General features: G+C 47.0%; 2 protein-coding genes across 6 annotated transcripts in view; one reads left to right on the top strand and one right to left on the bottom strand.

Moving 5' to 3' along the window:
• Positions 1-2,474: 2,474 nt before the first annotated feature.
• NXNL1 (nucleoredoxin like 1) lies at positions 2,475-6,612 on the bottom strand. Its single transcript, XM_074980218.1, has 2 exons — positions 6,211-6,612; positions 2,475-3,872 (listed from the first exon to the last, which is right to left on the bottom strand). The coding sequence occupies exons 1-2, from the start codon at positions 6,534-6,536 to the stop codon at positions 3,611-3,613; spliced, it is 588 nt and encodes a 195-aa protein (XP_074836319.1). The 5' UTR covers positions 6,537-6,612; the 3' UTR covers positions 2,475-3,610.
• A 4,520-nt stretch (positions 6,613-11,132) lies between these two features.
• SLC27A1 (solute carrier family 27 member 1) overlaps positions 11,133-22,372 on the top strand; it is a 42,988-nt gene continuing 31,748 nt past the window's right edge. For 2 of the 5 annotated variants that reach the window (XM_074980158.1, XM_074980155.1), the window contains exon 1: positions 11,133-11,327. Coding sequence is in view for 2 of the 5 variants with exons in the window: in XM_074980157.1 (XP_074836258.1) it covers positions 15,796-15,902 (107 nt within the window). In the remaining 3 variants the exon portion in view is untranslated. Of the gene's footprint in view, positions 11,369-15,762; positions 15,903-22,372 lie in introns of those variants that run through there. The other 3 variants (XM_074980156.1, XM_074980157.1, XM_074980154.1) reach the window with 3 other exon arrangements.

The following is a 22,372-nucleotide window of genomic DNA, read 5'->3' as shown; positions in this document are numbered from 1 at the left end:
TCAGAGGAGTAAACAGTGTCTGTCAACACTTTAATGGAGTGGGCCATTCTGTTAATGACCTGAAAGTTTGCATCTTACTGAAGAAGAATTTTCATAACAGTTTAGAAAGAGGCTGCTGAACTCTTTTATATTCAAATTCGACACATTAACACGTGGTTTGAACCGGGATGAGAATTTTCCAGGTCATTATAGGGGCTCGTATGCATACTTGGCTTTACCTAATTCTTGACTCCCCAACCCCCTGCTTCTGCTCCTCTGCTCTCTGATTTGCTCACCTTAATAATATTTTTTTGATTTGTCAACCTTGATTACTATATTTGGTTCTCTGTGCCTTAAATATTGAGTCTGTTCTGGTATGGCTATGATGTGAAGAAGTGGGTCTGTCCCACGAAAGCTCATCACCTAATAAATTATTTTGTTAGGCTTTAAAGTGCTACTGGACTGCTTTTTTGTTTTGTTTGCATCTGTGTTTAAAGATGAGGCTATCCTTGTCTGGCCTAGGGGGCAGTGGAAAGTCATGCCACTGACTAACCAGGTCCATTGCAATGGGCACACGTGTTAGTTATCTGGTATTTTAGCTAGTAGGACCATACTTCATTGATGATAAACCTAGCAATAAGCCTTTGTTTCTTAACTAATACTGTGGTCATTGGGAGTTCCTTCAGGGTCTGTTCCCTAGTATTTGGCCTAATAGACTGTTTGAATAGGAGAGGCAGACCCCACAGAGAATGGTGCGGCGCTAGTCTACAGAAACTAAGCCACTCGACACTGGACAGGGAACAATGGAAGGAAATAGTGAGAAAGGCATCAGACACCAAAGGGTGCTGAGCCCGTGGTTGTTGATGATGATCAGGTTTGTTGGGCTGGCTAACTGTGCAAAGCTGGGACAGCACACAGCAGGAGCACATGCAAGCAGCCAAATGCTTATCAACATCTGACCATGCAAGACCTCTGTCAGGACACGGCATTAGTGGCATCTGACAATAACATATTTAAAGTATCAAGTGAGCACCTTAGGGGGATATGAAGCATACTCATGTTTAGTCCTCTTTAGCTTTCAGTGTTCTACTTTTCTCATCACACTTCTAGATCACAGTACTTTCTCCTAAAAATATAGGACATCCAGACCTGTTTGTGCACAATGCTATGCCAGGGTTGAAGGACTTATGTAACAATTCATCTTAGTTGGACAATTATTTCATACAGCATTCTTCATTACCAGAAATATAAAAGACCTTTCAAATGGGTGCACTTGAACTTTGAGCCTGTGCTGATTCCTGTTCCACCCTCAGTAACTGGTGCTCTTCGGAAACCTTTTTGGCCAACCATGGAAACACAGAACCAGGCAGCACCGGCTCTGACATCTATGCAGCTGGTAACTTCCTTCACAGAGTATTTGCTGTCTTTTTGGATTCTGAATAGCTTAACTAAGGTGTCAAATAGTTGGATCCTGCTATCACTCATAATCACTCCCTTTCGCTGGAAAGTCCCCATTGGCTATATTCAGCATGAAAGTGTCTTTCCTAGTAACTTGTGTGAGCTGAAACCTAATGACTCTGCGATGACTTGGCATAGTAAACACACTTGCTTATGCACAGGAGGCTCATCTTTTTTGAAGAATTTTCAGCAAGGTTTTTCTGTTGTGTGGGAGTGGGTACAGGCTGCAATGACATTTTTTCCTACTATAGGGAGCATTCAATGTCAATTCTATATCTTGGCTGCTATCTAGAAATTGTGATGTAGGTTGATTAGAAGTTGGCCTTGTCTAGGGATGCCAACAGTTCCCTATTTTTCATCTTTGTACAGCTAGTCAACTGCTGCAAAAAGCAGCGGGAAGGGTAGCAGTGCTAAAGAAACAAACCCTTATTTTTTAAATAGTGTTGGCAACCCTGTCCTACACCAGAAGCTAAGAGAGCATTCACTAATTAAAGTGGCACTCTTCACTTAACCCATGTTTTTTGCCTAAAACTTGTGCCCCTACTAATGTCACAAGCAAGGTTGTCTGTAAGATGTGTGCTTGGGTGGCTACCTGGTGAAATTCAAATGCCACCCAGCTGATTTGCACAGCATTCACAACTGCCCACAGCCAGCAACGTGTAATTTCTATTGGTGGTGCATATTTCAAAGTTTATTCCACATATGGATTAAAAAAAAAATTAGTCACAAGTAACTTTGCTGAGACTGTAACAGATGCAAAAGGCTTGTCTCCAGCACTTTGCCTTTTATCTGATTCACTTTTCTTTGATGTAGCTGTTTGTTTTCCCCATTGTACTTGTAGCTCTTTCAAACAGTAACAAAGGAAAGAAAAACAAAAGCTCATTACCTAATAAATACATTTGTTAGTCTTTAAAGTGCTACATGACTGCTTGCTTTTTTGTGAAGCTACAGATTAAACACTGCTGCCATCTGCTGGTAAATAGTCTCAGAGGGGTAACAGATTAGAAATTAAAACTGGTTTGTTTATTATTTAACATAGCCCCATAGGGGTGCATCACTGAATATAAAAACAAAACAACCAACAATGGTAGGGGAAAACATTCAGCAGCAATGAAATTGACATGTTCTAGAACTTTAAACTATGCAACATTACAGGTGATACACAAAATGCATCAGAAACTAACACCAGTATTGCCTCAGTTACAACAAGTAAAATATGCTAGCCTAATTTGTTCCACAGAGGGATTTGGTTCATAATCCTGTTAGCAGCCTCTCTAACATGTTATAGCTACCCATAAAAACATTATTTTTAAAAAAAAATTAAAATGTCTTCCTTGCTTGCTTTCTTTTGTGAATTAGCCTGCCTTATTGCAAATAGTAGTATTTCAGAAAGTCACTAGCTGCTGTTCTCTAGTAGTTGTCTGTCCAGTTGCTAAGTAAATGAATGTCCAAGGTCTCAGTATGAGACTTTCACTAAGGCGAGTTTAGATTCTTCACATCTAGACATCAAACTGTGAGAGCTGATACAGCAAGACTGTCATTAATGTGCTGCTACAGAAACTCTAGGCAATAAAGTGAACAAGGAGTGTTAGAACAGGAGAAAACGTTCTCTGGGGGCATTTCTGTCCAATGATGTCCCCACTAAATATAAACAGATCTGTTATTATAAGACTGTCCGTGAGGAAAACAAAATCCGTTCCTCAGACTGCATCTGAGGAACGGATACTGGCATGTCCCTGTTTTGAATCCTTCAGTGGTTGACTGCTTTTTTGTTTTGATAGTATATAGACTAACATAGCTCCCTCTCTGCTACTAAGATCTGAGGCTTTGTAAAAACACAATGTCCAAAGATGGGGTGGGGATCCCTCCCCTCCCAGTTAGGGGTCACTGATTCACAGAAAAAAAGTCAGGGAGGGCACCAAGTTGCAGCATCTGGGTGAGCTGGTACTCATGCTCTAGTCCTGCAGGAGGGGCAGGGGTGTGCCGAGGCTCAGAGACTTGCCCATGGGTTGTACGTTCTTCATGCCAGTCTAAAGTACTAACGCATTCTCTAGCAAAGTTATCCCATTGGGCCTAGAAACTGACTTCCTGGGCTGCTGTTTCATAATGACCACAGTGTAGCCTGTAGAGCTGGATCATCATAATGCGATATCAGGACTGAACCTGTCCTATTTTACTTCTTCTTTTTCTTCTTGTCCAGCTTGTACATTAGGCGGCGGATGGGATCAGTGATACTCCTCTTGGCCAAGTCATCAAAATCCTCTGCCAAGAGAAAGCTCCTGTCAACCAGCTCAGCTACCTCCTGCCAGTTTCTGAAACAAGCAGTTCCAAAACACCTGATCTCTTCCACAGCATTCCCAGAAATCACCTCCCCGCTTGGCTTCAGCACCACCACTACAGGTGTAGTGGACACAGCAAACTTCAACTCCAGCTCCCTATAAATCAAAAAGGGAACAAATCTTAAATCAAAGGCCACGGTTCCACAGGCAAGGCACTGAAGGAAGGAAAGTATGCTTCTTCTGTTTGGAATAGTTATGGGAATACCCAGATTGAGAATGGTCCTAGCCCTGCTTCTTTGTATTTGAGTTTCCAAACCTCCCTTGTAGGCAGTTAATTGAATGATCCATATATCTTCTCTAAGAAGCAGCAGCATGGGAGCAGCATCTGAATTGAAAGTTGAGCTAGAAATTCTGCTCTCTTGTTCTACTTCGCATGATGATTCTATACAGGCTTGGGCAGGTCTTCCACTCTCTGTGCCAGCAAAATTAGACTCGTCTATCATTGATGGTGGGATGTAAGAATTAATTAGTTGAATGCATAAGAAGTGCGGAAGATGTAATATGCTCAGTTTTACAACCAAGGGGGCAGGGTGTATCTGCATTTACTACTATTTACATTGCTGTTTATTTTTCCACTAACATGGTTGCAATATTTTGGTGCATGTTTCCCTCTTGCTTTATGAGTGTATTTGGAAGTATTTTCATAATATTTTCTAGTGCCTCACAAACACCCTGGTGGGACAATCTCTCTGTTGAATCCTTTAAGAGCAAGAAATATACAGGACAGTGTAAAAGCATGCAAAACATTCAGTATACGGATTGCCAGAAAACTTCAGTTATAACAAAGCTTTGAGAATCTGGAAATCACCATGATAGATGAGCCATTATAGCTTTGACTCCTCAGGTATATACATAAAAAACTGTTTTAAAACACTTTGTACATATCCAGCTCCCTGTACATACCTAGCTGTCTTCACCCAGGTTACAAAATGATAACATATTACCTCCATTTTGCACAGCAAGAACCAGGCAAAAGGGTGATGGGTGTTTGTGTGTACGAAAAGCTTGCTGAGGGTCACACAGCAAGTCAGTAGCAGAGATAAGAATAGAATCAAGATACCCTACTGCTAAGCCCTCTGCACAACAATGACACTCAAAGGCTACGTCTACACGTGAAGCCAACATCGAAATAGGCTATTTCGATGAGTAACGTCTACACGTCCTCCAGGGCTGGCAACGTCGATGTTCAACTTCGACGTTGCGCGGCACCACATCGAAATAGGTGCTGCGAGGGAACGTGTACATGCCAAAGTAGCACACATCAAAATAAGGGTGCCAGGCACAGCTGCAGACAGGGTCACAGGGCGGACTCAACAGCAAGCCACTCCCTTAAAGGGCCCCTCCCAGACACAGTTGCACTAAACAACACAAGATACACAGAGCCGACAATTGGTTGCAGACCCTGTGCCTGCAGCATGGATCCCCAGCTGCCGCAGCAGCAGCCAGAAGCCCTGGGCTAAGGGCTGCTGCCCACGGTGACCATAGAGCCCCGCAGGGGCTGGAGAGAGAGCATCTCTCAACCCCTCAGCTGATGGCCGCCATGGCGGACCTCGCTATTTCGAAGTTGCGGGACGTGCAACGACTAAGTGGTCCCTACGTAGGGCGCTATTCCTATCCCCTCATGGGGTTAGCGACTTCGACGTCTCGCCGCCTAACGTCGAAGTTAACTTCGAAATAGCGCCCGGCGCGTGTAGCCGTGACGGGTGCTATTTCAAAGTTAGTGCCGCTACTTCGAAGTAGCGTGCACGTGTAGACACGGCTAAAGAGAGCAGCTTATGTTGTAGGCAAACTGTACTGGGACTGATTCAGCTTTACATCAATGATTGCTGTCTGTACTTTTCCAAAGCCTCCCTAGTCTTTACTCCCATGATCTGCCAGGCCATACCTCCACCTAGGAACCAGAGAGAAAATGCTGGCCACTTCTGGAAGTGCCTGACATAAGTGCCACCCTGAGCTCCTTCCCATACTCAGTCTCCTACAACACTCCAAACCCCTTAGTCCCAGTTCACAGTACTTGCCTGCATTCCAAACACCTCATGCCCAGCCCAGTCACAGAGCCTGCCCTCTCAGCCAGAACAACCCTTCCCAGGTACCCCGAAGCCCTCATTTCTGGCTCCAAACCAAAGCCTGCACTCCCACCTAAGCCCATGCTCCTTCCCCACCCACACCGCCAACCTGTCCAGATGGATGAAAATGAGAAAGTGAGGGTGGTAAAGAGCAAGGGCAGAAGAAGGAGGGGGGCTCAGAGCAGGGCCAGGGTAGGCCTCAGGGAACAGCAATGCAAGAGTGTTTGGTTTTTCTGAAACTGCAAAGTTGGCATCCTGAACCCCTTTCCTTCTGAAAGCAGCATGTGAGATAAGAGCAGAGTACTAGGTTATCATCTGTGTGTGAGTTGTGAACTGTTACCTATTGTATTGCTTTATTAAGATCTTACCTTTTGAACTCATCCTGGAAGGGTAGGAATAGCCACCTTTTTGGCATGGTCTTCAGGAACTTTTCTTGCTTCTCTTCTGTCTCATCCTGAGACACGTACACCACTGCCAGTTGGGAAGCCCTTTCGATATAAAACTCATCAGTGAGTCTCACAAAGAAATCTTTGAGAACCAGTGAAAACTCCTGGCATTGAGTGCATTCACCAGATCCAAAATACAGCAGCAGCACCTTGTTATCCAGTCTTTGGCTAAGTTCACACTCGGTATCCACTTCATCACAGTCCTTGTTGTTTGTAATCAGCAACTTCCCAGAAAAAAGGGAAACCATGGCTAGCTATGCCTAGAGATCAGTCTGGAAAAAGGCTAGTTAATGAGCAGTTACTGTTTTGCAATGAAGGCAAGGATTCTATCCCTATGTCTGGGAGTTCAGTGAGAGCAGAGACTGCACAGCCTCTTCTGGGAACCTCCTGTTGCGTCCCCTCATGAAGTTTGCCAGTAAGGTCATTCCATTCCTTCTACATATTGTTCCCTTCCTTCACAATGCTATCAGAAAATGTACCAATCCTGCTACTGACTGGCTTTATAATAAATCCAATAATTATCCTGTTGTGCTTCATCTCTCGGGCTACTAACAATATCTGACAAATCAAACTCTGCAAAGCTACCTTTAATCTTCTTAAACTAATGACCTGGCTCCTGGGGGGGGGGGGGGGGGGCATTCAGAGCAGCTGTTCAACTATTACAGAAGGGCAACAGTATCTGTCATTAGTACAAACTGTAAGGATTCCCTGATAGGACAGCAGCCTGCGTGGAGGAGGGTTGATTGTTACTAAATGGATCTGAAGAGCAGGTGAATCTCTTCACACCCTCTGTTATGCCACTGAGGATATTCTTAGCTCAGGGGTGTGCAATATGTGGTTTGCCATTCCTGGCCATTTCTGGTCTGCACTGCTTTCTGCAGCCAGGTTCGGCGAAATAGTTTCAGGGGCACACTGACAGTGGGGCCCTGTGCAACTATCCTCACCTTGCCCTCAGGCCAAGCCTGCCCACAGCTCCTATTGGCTGGGAACAGCAATCCATAGCCAAGAGGATCTGCAAGCAGCCATGGCTGCAGAGGCACAGATAAATAAATTCCCGTGGCCCACCAGGGACTAACCTTAGCAAACTGCTTCTGGCTTATTGACCACCCCTGTATTAGAACTGTTCAATGACAAACCCCATCCATTGCTTTGCACAAAACATGCTTTCATAGAGTGAGATGAATGTTGTAAGGATGAGGATGTGACTGTTTAGCCTCAGTGTTTTCTTATAAATTCTCTTCAAGATAAGTGTAAAGTTGTTGTGGTGTTTTTTTTTTTTTGTTTTAGTTTTTTACAATGAGGGAAAAATAGTTTGGGTCCACTAAGCTAAGGATCTTTACAAAGGAACTAAAGTTAACAAGAAATCTGTTTTAAGATCTCAAATCAAAAGCATAACTAGGCTTATAAGTTTATACAGCATTGTATATAATACGTTCCAGCTGTGTTCAGTGCTATATGATAGGTTTGTACCAAAGATATATGAAGTTAGTATCTCATAAAATAAAATATTGGAAAATCTGTTTGTTTTATGTTATTCTCCTTAACTTCTGATGATAGGACAAGAAGGAATGGGTTTAAATTGAGGCAAGAAGGGGTTAGGTTGGATAGCAGGAAAAACTTCCTGTCAGGGTAGTCAAGCATTGGAATAAATGGTCAAGAGAGAAGTTGTGGAATTTCCATGATTAGTGATTTTTTTCAGAGCAGGTGAGAATATTTGTTAGTCTATAAGGTACCACGGTTGTTGTTTTTGAAGATACAGACTAACAGGGCTACCTCTCTGATATTTGTCAGAGACGATCTAGACCAGTCGTTCCCAAACTGGGTCTGACGACCCCTGGGGGCCTGTAAGGGTACTGCAGGGGGTATGTGGGGTGGTGGGGGGAAGATTTAAATACATTGCAAAGTTACAATCAATTATTTTTAAATATCTTCCAATAATATTATTAACCGCTGTCCCATACATCTATGTTGTGGTTTCCCTTTTTCATTTAATGAAGTGCATGTAGTAGCTAGAATTGACTTTGATGGGGGTCTTTGAATATTTTGGGGTGCAATTGGTGGTCTCCACTAGTGAAAACGTTGGGAGCCACTAGTCTATATAGTACCATGGTCTGAAGAAGTGGGTCTGTCCCACGAAAGCTCACCTAATACACTATTTTGCTAGTCTTTAAAGTGCTACTTGACTGCTTTTTGTTTTGTTTTAGACTTGTTTATCTTGCTACCGAGATCACAAACACCTAAAGCAGAGGTGTCAATTCAAAGAAAAATTTGTTTTCCTGCCAGCTGATATCATAAACACCTCAAATAAGGAACCTGAGCATTGGTATTTGACAGTTAAAAATAACATTTTAAATATATAATTCATATTAGTTAATAAAAACTCTACATCCCACATAATGATGACAATGCCAGGTTGAGGGAGAGTACACTTTGTAAGAATGCCAGGGAGTCCCAAACATGTTGGGTATGTGGGGAGTTCTAATGGAATCTGCAAGGCAAAGGCTAGCCCGGAGGAGAAAGCTCAGCCAAAATCAGCCTGTGGAAGGGCCATGGCAAAGAAAAGGCATGAGAGGTGTTTCTATTGCCACATCAAGGGCCAGGTAAAAAGGCAGTGCTCTCAGAGAAAGGGGAAGACACTAGTGAATGAGGCTCAGCATGAGATCACCCCAAAGGAGGGGTAGGTGAATGTTGAGGTTGTCTGCAGCAGAAGGGTCTGAGATAAATAAGAGAACCCACTTGGGAGCAGGATGAGATGCATGTAGGGACAGAAAGGGAGACCCCACAATAGTGGAGAGGGCCATTGTATCTAGGTCTTCAAGGAGGGAAGCAGGCGGCTTCAGAAGTTGAAGGGTCTGCAGAAGGAGACACTTTACAGGTCCAACTGAGGGAGAAGCTGGGATTGTAAGGTAACCCCCTTGCCACATGAGATATTTAAGGCAGAGGGGGTGTAGCAGGAGCCTCTCTCTTGCTCTCCTTTCCTGAATTCCCCAGCACTGTGCTGCTGCACAAGGTGTTTCTCTGAGGGAACTGCTCCTGCAACCTCCTCATGGGACCAGTGTTCCCTGTAAACTGAGCACTTAGGGCAGCCACTCGTGAGAGATTCAAATGCCACCCAGCTGATTAGCAGAGCATCCACAGCCAGCAGCATGTGTTTTGACTAGTGGTGCACATCTGCACATGCCTTAGTGCATCTAATAAAATTTGTTCCACACATGGGTGGGAAAATTAGAGGGAACAACAGCCTGCTGCTTTGCTGAGCAACTCCTTATAAGCAGGGTTGCCACAGCAAGCCGCCCTATGCTTGGCTCTCTCTGAGCCCTTCCCTGATTGAAGGAGAGGTTGAGAGGGCCCCCTCCTGCCTGCTCGTAACCCCTCCCTCAACCACCCCAGCAAGGGAGGGGTTAAGAGCAGGCAGGAGGGGGCCCTCTCAACCCCTCCTTCAATCAGGGAAGGGCTCAGAGTGACAGTGACACCAACTGCCATAATAAAGTTGTGACAGGCTCAGTCACAGATTTCCCTTGAGCCTGTTACTTGATGTACTGAAATACCACTCACCCTGCCTACCTGTCCTTTGGGGTGCCCCCCCCCCCAGAACCAGACCCTCTGGTCTCCTCTAGTCATGACACACAATTGGGTCACAGCCCACATCAAATGCTGATATCAGCTCATCTCTGGGAAGACTCAAAGAGACTTGCCACAGCACCCAGGTGCACAGCCCCAGTAGAAACATCATCTTTTGGCCTGCTAAACCCATGGTTGTGAGCTCAGTCCTTGAGGGGGGCACTTAGGGATCTGGGGCAAACAAATTTTTTTTTAAAAAAAGGGATGATGCTTGGTCCTGCCATGAAGGCAGGGGACTGGACTCAGTGACCTCCCAAGGTCCCGTCCAGTTCTATGGGATGTGACGAATCTATCTTAGTCCGTATAAAGATTTACCTCTCCAGCCTCTTCCCTCCAGCCCCTCCCCTGGCTCTCTATGCTCCTCCTCCTAACTCCTCCCAGGGCTCTTTATGCTCCTGGCTCCAACCTATCTATCCCTGCTTAGGCTCTCAGTAGCTGCCCAGGAGCTCTATGCTTCTTCTTTCAATAGTGACAAAGATAGCCCTGTTAGTCTGTATTCTACCAAAACAAAAAAGCAGTCAAGTAGCACTTTAAAGACTAACAAAGTAATTTATTAAGTGATGAGCTTTTGTGGGACAGACCCACTTCTTCAGATCATAGCCATACCAGAACAGACTCAACATATAAAGCACAGAGGTCCAACAATAGTTATCAAGGTTGACAAATCAGAAAAATTGTTATCAAACCAGAAGAGCACGGGGGGAGGGGGTAAATTTAAGAGTTAGATAAAACAAAGTATGCAAAAGAGACCTTATAATGGGACAGGTAATTGCTGTCCCGGTTCAAACCACGTGTTAATGTCTCGACTTTGAATATAAATGACAGTTCTGAGCACTTCCTCAGTAAACGATTGCTAAAGTTCCTTTTCAGTAAAACACAGACATTCAGGTCATCTCTATCGTTCCCCAGCTCTCTATGCTTCTGCACCCAAATCCCTATATCTCCTCCCCACATCCTCTGTGCTCCTCCCTCCAGCCCTTCCTTCCCCCGCCCAGGCTTTCTATGGAGCTCCCTCCAGCATCTTTATCCATTGCCCAGCTTACGTATGCCCCTTTCCGACCTAAATGCTTCTGGCTCCAGCCCCCCTACCCTCGCTTCCCGTCTTTACGCTCCTCTCTACAGCCCATCTAGCCCCATGACCGGGCTCTCTATGGTTCTTCCTCCAGACCTTCTATCCCCATGACCGGGCTCTCTATGGCTCTTCCTCCAGACCATCTATCCCCATCCCCATGTCCAGGCTGTTTATGCTACTCCCTCTCCCTCTCCCCAGTCTCATGCTGCTCTCTCCCTAGCCGCCCTCTCTATAGTCTCCGGCTCTTTGCTCCACCCCGCCCCGTCCCTCCGGGGGCGAGCCGGGTTCCGGGGCGGGGCTGAGCCGAGGTGCGTGGCTTGGGACCAGAAGCGGCGGGAGTGACAAGGTGACGGAGAGTCGAGGGCGCGTTTGACTCCGGTCCCGGAGGTGGGGGAGAGGGCTCGGATGGGTGCATGGGTGTGACGTGGGGCGGCGGGTAAATGTTGGGGCCTGGCACAGGGCTGGGGGAGAGGCTGCGGGTGTGATGTGGGGCGGCGGGTAAATGTTGGGGGCTGGCACAGGGCTGGGGGAGAGGCTGCGGGTGTGACGTGGGGCGGCGGGTAAATGTCATGGTGTGGCACAGGGCTGGGGGAGAGGCTGCGGGTGTGACGTGGGGCGGCGGGTAAATGTCATGGTGTGGCACAGGGCTGGGGGAGAGGCTGTGGGTGTGACGTGGGGTGGGGGGTAAATGTCATGGTGTGGCACAGGGCTGGGGGAGAGGCTGCGGGTGTGACGTGGGGCGGCGGGTAAATGTTGGGGCCTGGCACAGGGCTGGGGGAGAGGCTGCGGGTGTGATGTGGGGCGGCGGGTAAATGTTGGGGGCTGGCACAGGGCTGGGGGAGAGGCTGTGGGTGTGACGTGGGGCGGCGGGTAAATGTCATGGTGTGGCACAGGGCTGGGGGAGAGGCTGCGGGTGTGACGTGGGGCGGCGGGTAAATGTTGGGGGCTGGCACAGGGCTGGAGGAGAGGCTGTGGGTGTGACGTGGGGTGGGGGGTAAATGTCATGGTGTGGCACAGGGCTGGAGGAGAGGCTGCGGGTGTGACGTGGGGCGGCGGGTAAATGTTGTGGTGTGGCACGGCTGGAGGAGAGGCTGCGGGTGTGACGTGGGGTGGTGGGTAAATGTTGGGGGCTGGCACAGGGCTGGAGGAGAGGCTGTGGGTGTGACGTGGGGTGGGGGGTAAATGTCGTGGTGTGGCACAGGGCTGGGGGAGAGGCTGCGGGTGTGATGTGGGGCGGCGGGTAAATGTTGGGGGCTGGCACAGGGCTGGAGGAGAGGCTCTGGGTGTGACATGGGGCAGCGGGTAAATGTCATGGTGTGGCACAGGGCTGGGGGAGAGGCTGCGGGTGTGACGTGGGGCGGCGGGTAAATGTCGTGGTGTGGCACAGGGCTGGAGGAGAGGCTGCGGGTGTGACGTGGGGCAGCGGGTAAATGTTGGGGGCTAGCACAGGGCTGGAGGAGAGGCTGCAGGTGTGACATGGGGCGGCAGATAAATGTCGTGGTGTGGCACAGGGCTGGGGGAGAGGCTCTGGGTGTGATGTGGGGGCGGCGGGTAAATGTTGAGGGCTGGCACAGGGCTGGAGGAGAGGCTGTGAGTGTGACGTGGGGCGGCAGGTAAATGTCGTGGTGTGGCACAGGGCTGGGGGAGAGACAGAGGGCGTGACACGGGGCCGTGGGTAAATACCGGGGGAGTGGGGGAGAGGCTCTGGGTGTGACACAGAGCAGTGGGTAAATGTCGGGGCTGGCACAGGCTTGGGGTACGGGTTGTAGGTGTGGCAAGGCTTTGACAGGTTAGGTCATAGAGATCCTATTGTTCCTGCCCTCTGATGTGCTGATCAGAACACTGAGCCGGCCTTTCTGTTCTCTGGGGCACCTTGCTACCCTGTACTTCTGAACCAGAGGCTCTGATCTTTCCCAATAATTACTCAGAGCTTGGGTAGCAGCAACTCCCCAGCAGATTAACACAGACACTGGTAATAGTCCAGTTTTGAAAGTGGTCAGTTACAGGCACTTGACTGCACCCAGGAGCACAGCCCCCAAATGAGACAAAAACTCCAAATAAATCAGTCTTACTCTGTATAAATGCTTTTTACAGAGAAAGCTCATAAAGGTTGTGCCCTTTATCAAGGAAAAAGATGCACAGCTGTTATTCCCCACCTCCTGCCCTGTAACATTTATGCTGGGTTTGTTAGTAAAAGTGATTTTTATTATATAAGGGGCATTTAAGTGGTTGCATATGACAACAGGCATATCAAAGCAAGTTACTAAGCTAAAATTATCATAGTGTGCCAGGTAAGGCCAAGACACTAACAAATGGTTAGAAATAATTTCTTACCCTAGTCTTTATTTCAAGCAGAGTTCTTGAGGCCAGAGCTAATCTTTTCCCTGTCCTGGGTAACAGCTTCTTTCTTCATTATAGTTATTTTCTCTTCTGGACCTTTCATGTGTCCTCTTGAGGTGGGGAGCAATCTGTACAGCCAACTGGAGACAATCATTGTTTGCTTCCTATCCCTCACAATGGATTTCCTCATGGTGGGAAATCTTTGTTCCCTGCTTTCCACGAAAAAATACCAAATTCAAGATAGATTCCAGTGCCAGGTGGTATGGTCACAAGTCTCTGTAGGACCAACCACACTCACAGTTTAGTCTTACAGGAAAAAACAGAATATTCACAGATCCTTGTCTTGAGCACCAGATCGTTAAGTTCTTTAGTATCACTTATGATTTTCACTATAAGACTACAATTACTTAAACCCTTGTACTCTGAGTGGAGCATAGGTCATCACAAGTATTCTCCACTTCACTCTGGTACAAAACTTCTAGTTGACTCCAGGAGTACCTCAGCTGTTGTCCTTCAGTCTCAGTAGATCTTCTCCACATTGTCTGAGGTCTTCTTTGGAATTTTCCTTTGTGGGTTCCATTTGAGAGCTTGATGGATTATGCTGGATGATGGTTTTCTGAGAGTGTGGCCTAGCAATCCCCACTTTCTTCTCCTGATTTGAATGTCAAGTGGTTCTTGTCCTTCTCTGTTGCAAAGCTCCTCATCTGCATCAAAGTCTTGCCATTTGATATGAAGGATGTACCTGAGGCATCTGTTTATGAATGTCTGCATCTTGTGATTTGTAGACTTTTTAGTACACCAGGTTTTGCATCCATACAAGAGCACGCTCTTCATATTTGTGTTGAAGATCTGTAGTTTCATCTTCGCAGATAATGGTTGTGAATTCCATATGGGATGGAGAGTGTAATGCAGCTGTTGTTTTCCCCATCCTGGCATTAAGATCCTTATCTGTTCCTCCATCTCTGCCATCATACTCCCCAAGTAGGTGAACTGCTCAACATCTGCCAGGTCATACCGTCCCAGTGTGATGGTGGTGGTGTTGAGCTGATGGATCCTCATTATTTTGGTCTTTCCCTTGTCAATGCTCATTCCAGTCATTGAGACAGTTTTGTCTAGTGTTGTGACCTTTTCTTCCATGCTTTCATGTTGGTGTGAAAGGAGGGCGACATCATCGGCAAAATCAATGCCCTCTGGCTGTTTGAGAAGTGTCCACTGGATGTCTTGTTGATGGCCATCTGTTGTCCTGCTCATAATCTAGTCCATTGTGATCAAGAACAGGAAAGGTGACAATAGGCACGTCTGTTGCACTCATGAGAGTATGCTGAAAGATTCTGTCAAGACACCATTGTGAACAACTTGGCATGTTGCACGTTTGTACATTGAACAGATCAGGTTAATAATGTTGGATGGGATGGTGTTGGAGCAGTTTCCACAAAGTGACTCTATCAATGTTCACTAGAAGATCCAGATCAGGGGTTCCCAAACTATGTTCTGTTCTGCAAGCTATTGCAAAGTGTTCCACCAGTGAAATTGATTAATGGTGGTCTCTTCCCCATTCGCAGGGAAAAAAATAAATTTTGGGATGAAATTTGCTCAGTTTGACAGTTTGATCTCTGCTGTCTTAGATATACAGTAAAACATGGCTCAACCTCCTGGCCCTGGCTGAACCCCCTTCAGCCCCGCACACCTGCGGCTCAAACCATTGCCCCTGCTCAACACCCCTGGCTCCACATGTCTGCAGCTCAACCCCCCGCACAGCCTCAGCTCAAACCTCCTGGCCCCACACACCTGTAGCTCACCCACCCAGCCGCAGCTCAAACCTCTCAACCCCCTGCCAGCTCCAATTCAAACCTTCCAGCCCCATATGCTTGCGGCTCAACCTCCTGGCCTTGGCTCACGCCCACCCCCACTCCCTGGCTCAACTCCACTCTCCCATCACCCTGCAGCCCTAACCCACCCCAGGCTTAACCACCTTGCCCTACTCCCATGGCTTGAACCCACCTCCAGCCTTAACCCTCCCCAACTGTCCCCCCAAATCCAGGCCTTACATTTCAAAAGCAGTTCCACATGCTTCTGCTGCTTCTCTGGCTTCAGAATGGCAGCAGCAGCTGAGAAAAAAGGTGGCAGTACACAGTTGTGCTGTGTTCCGCCAGAAAAAAAGTCCCCACCCTGACTTACACATAATTACCATAACTCGGGAGACTACTGTACTTAACAAAATAAGCCCTACATTATATGGAAATCTCGAAAACACCCAATTTCATCCATACCAGTCTCTACTTAACAGACTACTGATGTCATTTCCTGTAAATAAAGCTGCTAAATGTAAGCTCAGGAAGGGCTCGGTGGGTTTTACAAAAAGTCATTATTTTTTATGTGTGTGTGAAACGTGCTTATGTTTTGAATAATTCAACAATTTTTAACAAATTAATGCTGTTTAAAGTTAGAATAGTTACATTAAATATTCAAATTCAATGGATCGTTGGCTGAAAACTGAGTCACTGACAAGCAATCGTGGTGTTCCTTCTGCTGAGTCCTCAAATAACTTGCAACAAGAAAATGCCGTGGTTACATTGACATTGTAAGTACCAGTACAGGGTATAGAGCTGGATTCAGTTGTCAGATATCACACTTGATATCAGGCATCTTTATTCATCCTGTCAGGCTCATCTAGCACATTAAATTTATTAATTAAGTATGCTGTTTTTATTTATGTTTTATCTGTTCTCCCTAGTATATTTGTTTTGTTAATGTATGGTTTCATTATTATTTTTTGAGTTGTATTTACCATATAAGAGTTATAATTGATGTTATTATGAAATATTATCCATTAGGTAGTATGATGTAAAAAAGGTGAAGTGTTCCAGGGAGAGCACTGTGATGTCTAAGTGTTCCACGATCAGAAAAAGTTTGGGAACCAGGGACCTAGATTAATAAACAGGTTTACACTTTATATTTCTAACTTCACATCTGAGAATGATATAGGTGCACAAATAGAATATACACATTTGGAGCATTACTAGCTCTTGAATGATAGGTTAGTTGCCTTGTTTTGCATAAAGCATATTCAAGCTGTGCATATTCATATTAAAAATAACATTGCAAATGTCAGGAGGTCCTCGTAAAAGGCTGGGATAGAGGTTGTTATTCTGACCCTGGGCAGTGGATAAATGTTGAGGGCTGGCACAGAGCTGGGGTAGAGATTGTCGGTCTGACCTGAGGCAGCGGATATCTGCCAGAACCTGGCACAGCACTTGGGTAGAGGTTATAGGTATGACATGGGGCAGTGGGTAAATGTTGGGGGCTGGAACAGGGCTGGAGTAGAGGTTGTAGGTCTGGCCTGGAGTAGTAGGTAAGTGATGTGGGGCTGGATGCTGTAGTTGATACAGTACTGCAGAAGATGTCAGAGAGTAGGTGCATTTCTTTTGGGGCTGGACTTAGTGCACCAAGATGTTTGGCTGTTTGGGGCTTGGTGGGGTTTGAGAGCAGGGGTTTGGTGTTGTCCCTAGAGAATGGAGCATATGGGCTGGCATCAGTGATCCAAGTAACTTACATGATATTAGGGATGGGAGTTCTGGGAGGGTACTAACATAGTGGCAGGGTGAAATAGATCTGGTTTAAGGTGAGGGCAGGCATGATGTCTAAACATGGGTAAGGTCTGATGGGCATGACATTTGCCCTGGGGAGTGTGTGGAGCCTGAGGGGTCTGACAATAGTGGAATTTAGGAGGGCTGAAAGGCATAGTTTCTGGGTGTTTAGTCTGAGAGATCCCATCTCACATACTGTCCAGGGGAGGATATTAAGATGCCTGAATGGTCTAGGGCAATGCCTGGGGCACCTGTGAGGAGAGAATCATGTGAGGGGCTAGCCCAATGCCAGTGACGGGTGAAAAGCATAAGAATGGCCATGCTGGGTCCAACCAAAGTGCCATCTAGCCAAGTGTCCTATCTCTGACAGTGGCCAATCTCAGGTGCCCCAGGAGAATAAAGAGAACAGGCAATCATCAAGTGATTCATCTCCTATCACCTATTCCCAGCTTCTGGCAAACAGGCTTAGGAAAACTATCCCTGCTTATCCTGGCTAATAGCTATTGATGGATCTATCTTTCATGAATTATCTAGTTCTTTTTTCAACCTTATAGTCTTGGTCTTTACAACATTCTCTGGCAAACAGTTCCACAGGTTAACTGTGCCTTGGGTGAAGAAATACTTTATTCTTGTTTTAAATCTGCAGCCTATTAATTTCATTTGGTGACCCCCCAGTTCTTGTGTTATGAGAAAAAGTAAATAACTTTTCCTTACTTTCTCCATACCATCCAGGATCTCATAGACCTATATCATATTCCCCCCTTAGTCATACTTTTCCAAGCTGAAAAGTCTCCAGTCTTATTAATCTTTCCTCATACAGAAGCTGTACTGTACTCCTAATAATTTTGTTGCCTTTTCTTGAACCTTTTCCAAACACACCTGCATTCGAAATGCAGGTGTAGCAGAATGATATTTTCTGTCTTCTTATTTATCCCTTTTTTAATGATTCCCAACCTTCTGTTAGCTTTTTTTCACTGCTACTGCATACTGAGTGGAATAATGCATGCTGGAATAGTGTAAGCAGCCAAGTGAGTGTATGGATGTTTTTTGCCATTGTCCTTGGAGAGGATTTTTCTCACTTGTCTCTCTTACTCTGCCCCCTGGCCTGAATACCCCTTCCCTGGTCAGGCAAGGCCTCCTCTACTGCTTGTAGTACCTGAAGGTGTGGCTCCATGGAGCTGGCCTCTCTCTTGCTTGTTACTTCCCCCTTGTGATGCACCTCCCTGCTCATCATTTGCACTAGAGGGCGGAATGTCTGCTACAGTGGGATTTCTTTCCTATTCATGCTACTACAAAAGTACCTAATGCTTTTTCACTAGAATGTGGTCAACTTGCACTTGATGCTGGCTTCTATCCAATAGTAGGATCACTCGATGATTGCCTTTTCATGCCCTCTGAAGCACCTTGCATTAGCAGCTTCTGGAAGTTAGGATATTGGGCTAGATAGATCGTTTGTCTGATCCAGTGTGATTGTTCTTACTAAAAGCCTTGCTTAAAAAGTCTTTTTAAAAAAAAAATCACAAAAATCCTTACTTGAAGCAGGGTTCTTATCCTGAAAAGGGAGAAGTATGATAGATTCCCTGATAACTAAAAGGGATTTTGCTGTTGCAATTGCCTTCACATGGAAGGTGTTTTGGTTACTGTGGTAAGTAGTGGCAATCACCAGTGTCCCCCTCTCGGCTTTACTGATATAGTCCAAAGGAGAGGATAACCGCCACGTCTGGTACTAGCTCAGCTGCAGGAGTTGCCGGGACAGTGCCAGAAGTTGACACCGAACCGCCTTCGGACTCCACTCCGGATTTTCTGTCAGGGTGTACTCCCTTGGTGTCTGGGCAGCCCAGAGTCTCCATAATAAGTGCCCAGGCTCGCGCTCGGAGAGGTACTCCGGCATCGCTGAACAGCGTTACATCAACACGGGAGGCAACAGGTACCGGTTATAAGCTCTTGCTCGATTGGCGTAGAGAATGAGCGCCAGGGGTTGCCTTTGACGGTGGGAGAGATCCTCGCATCTCACTGGACAGTCACCGCCCGCCTCAAGCTGGGCAGCCCCCAGCCAATAGGGTACTGTCCCGCCACAGTTCACCTGCCTCGCTGGGTGCGTGAGGCTTAAGGTTCCTGAACCTGACAAGTGACTGAAATTTGGGCACCAGGCAAACCAGTAAGAAAATCAACAAGAAATGAGAAACATCAACAATTTAAGCTTGCTTGCTGGAATGTGCGGACCATGCTGACTGGCTTGACTGAAGATCTTCAGGCCATCAGTGACACCCGAAAGACCGCTGTCATCAACGAGGAATTGAAGAGGCTCTGAGTTGATATCGCTGCATTGCAAGAGACGCGACTCGCAGATTTGGGATCTCTAAAGGAAAAGGACTACACCTTTTTCTGGAAGGGTAAAGCCCAAGAAGAACCCAGACAGCATGGTGTTGGCTTTGCTGTCAGAAACACCCTTCTACAAATGGTGGAATTAGTCATGGGTGGATCAGAAAGACTTCTTCGGATCACGCTTCAAACTTGTGCTGGTCCTGTCCACCTGATCAGCGCTTATGCTCCAACCCTGTACGCCACACCAGAAGTAAAAGACAAGTTCTATGACGTGCTTAGTGCTGCTGTAGTGCAAATACCTGCTCGTGAACAAAGAGTTGGAGCTGATTGGGCCTCATGGCCTTCCTGCTTAGGACACTTCGGTGTGGGAAAAATGAACAACAATGGACAGCATCTCCTTGAACTGTGCACGTACCACAATCTGTGCATTACAAACACATTCTTCTGAACGAAGCCACAGCACAGAGTGTCGTGGAGACACCCACGCTCGAAGCACTGGCATCAACTAGACATGGTCATCACTAGGCGTAATAACCTCAAAAACATCCTTCTGACACGCAGCTATCATAGTGCTGACTGTGATACAGATCACTCGCTAGTTTGCTCCAAGCTCAAGCTGAGACCCAAGAAGCTGTACCGCTCTAAACCTGCTGGAAGGTCCCGCATTGACACCAGAAAGACAGCAAACTCAGAGAAAGCTGAAAAGTTCAGAGAGACCCTCCAGGAAAATCTGCGCAGCGGCCCTGGGGGTGCCGATGTGACATCCAAATGGCAACATCTGAGGGATGCAGTTTACAACATGGCCTTGTCGGTGTTTGGAAGAAGAGCTAGAAACATGAACGACTGGTTCGAAGCTAACTCCGATGAGATGATTCCAGTCATTGAAAAGAAGCGTGCTGCACTCCTGGAGTACAAACGCTCACCGAGCCAGAGTACCCAGCAAGCACTTAGAGCGGCCAGAAGAACAGTACAGCAGACAGTCAGGCGCTGTGCCAACAACCACTGGCTCCAGCTGTGCAGCAGCATCCAGACCTGTGCTGACTTTGGTAATCTCAGAGGAATGTACAAGGGTATGAAGAAGGCATTAGGACCCACCCAGAACAAGATGGCACCTCTGAAATCCAAATCTGGTGAAGTATCACTGACAAAGCCAAACAGATGGAGCGCTGGGTTGAGCACTACTCCGAGCTGTACTCACGCGAGAACATTGTGGTTGACGCAGCCCTCGATGCTGTCGAGCTCCTACCAGTAATGGATGAACTGGATCAGGAACCGACTGTGGATGAACTGAAGAGAGCCATCGACAGCATTGCAGCAGGAAAGGGCCCTGGCCAGGATGGTATACCACCAGAGGTAATCAAGTGTGCTGCGGACACACTCCTGGAACCCCTACATGAGCTACTGTGCCTGTGCTGGAAAGAGGGTGAGGTTCCACAGGATATGCGCGACACTAACATTGTAACCTTGTATAAGAACAAAGGAGATGGAAGCGACTGCAACAATTATCGTGGAATCTCCCTCCTAAGCGTCACTGGTAAACTGTTCACTCACGTCATCCTTGGCAGACTCCAGAAGATTGCTGAGAGGGTGTACCCCGAATTGCAGTGCGGATTCCGCGCAGAGAGGTCTACCATTGACATGGTCTTCTCTCTAAGGCAGCTGCAGGAGAAATGCAGGAAGCAGAGGAAGCCACTCTACATAGCCTTCATCGACCTGACCAAGGCCTTTGACTTGGTCAGCAGGGATGGTCTGTTCAAACTGCTCCACAAGATAGGCTGTCCTCCACTGTTACTCAAGATGATCCAGTCGTTCCACGAAGACATGAGAGGAACCATCCAATCTGATGGCACATTATCGGATGCTTTCAGAATCAGGAGCGGCGTCAAACAAGGATGCATGCTTGCTCTGACATTGTTCGGGATCTTCTTCGCTCTCCTCCTGAAGCATGCCTTTGGATCTTCAACAGAGGGCATCTTGCTGCACACAAGATCTGATGGGAAACTGTTTAATCTTGCAAGGCTGAAAGCTAAGTCTAAGGTGCGGGAAGTCCTCATCAGAGACATGCTGTTCGCGGACGATGCTGCTGTAGTGTCTCACACAGAAGACCAGCTTCAAAAACTGCTGGATCAGTTCTCCAAAGCGTGCAAGGACTTTGGGCTTACCATCAGCCTAAAGAAGACAAACGTACTTGGTCAGGATGTTGCTGAATCCCCATCAATCAGCATTGACAACTATACGTTAGAGGTCGTCCACGAGTTCGTTTACCTCGGGTCCACCATCACTGACACCCTGTCGTTGGACACTGAGCTAAATAGGAGGATCGGAAAAGTGGCCACAACTCTGTCCAGACTCAGCAAGAGAGTGTGGAATTACAACAAGCTGTACACTTACACCAAAATGCAAGTCCACACAGCCTGCATCCTCAGCACCCTCCTTTCTGGCAGCGAGACTTGGACCCTGTATGCCCGCCAGGAAAAGAGGCTGAACGTCTTCCACTTGCGCTGCCTCAGGCGCATCCTTGGAATATCATGGAAGGACAGAGTTACCAACACCGCCGTCCTCGAGCAAGCTGGAATCCCAACCATGCACACCCTCCTCAGGCAACGTCGGCTCTGCTGGCTTGGCCACATCCACAGGATGAATGATGAAAGGATTCTGAAAGACGTCCTGTATGGTGAGCTAGCCTCTGGCAAAAGACCTCCTGGATGCTCCCAGTTGCTCTACAAAGGTGTCTGCAAGAGAGACCTCAGAGAGGTAAACATCGAGCTGGACAACTGGGAAGAACTAGCAGACGACCTTAGCAGATGGAGGCAGGGGTTACACAAGGGCCCTCAGAAGGGTGAGATGAGGATCAGACAGCTAGCAGAGGAGAAGCCAGCGCACAGAAAGCACACTAAGGACTTGCCAGACACCCACCACATCTGCAAGAGATGCAGCAAGGACCGTCACTCTCGCGTGGGTCTTCATACTCACAGTAGATGCTGTAAATGAAACCCTCAGTTGAAACTATAAAGGGCGCGATCCATAGTCTATGCAGACTGAAGGATGCCTACTAGTGGCAATATAAAACTCTAAGGCTATGTTTACACTAGAAGCATCTGTCAACAGAAGGTACTGTTGACAGGGAAATCTCAACAGA

The sequence above is a fragment of the Carettochelys insculpta genome, chromosome 29 (genome assembly GCF_033958435.1).
Source record: "Carettochelys insculpta isolate YL-2023 chromosome 29, ASM3395843v1, whole genome shotgun sequence".
Classification (NCBI taxonomy): Eukaryota; Metazoa; Chordata; order Testudines; family Carettochelyidae; genus Carettochelys; species Carettochelys insculpta.
The sequence above is the reverse complement of the archived record's forward strand: the minus strand, read 5'-3'. Positions and strand labels throughout refer to the sequence as shown.

Coding starts and splice junctions, on each gene's coding strand:
- NXNL1 (XM_074980218.1), bottom strand. CDS start 6,536: ATGGTTTCCCTTTTTTCTGGGAAGTTGCTGATTACAAACAACAAGGAC. Junction 3,873..6,210: donor TTCCAGGATGAGTTCAAAAG/GTAAGATCTTAA, acceptor TTTGATTTATAG/GGAGCTGGAGTTGAAGTTTG.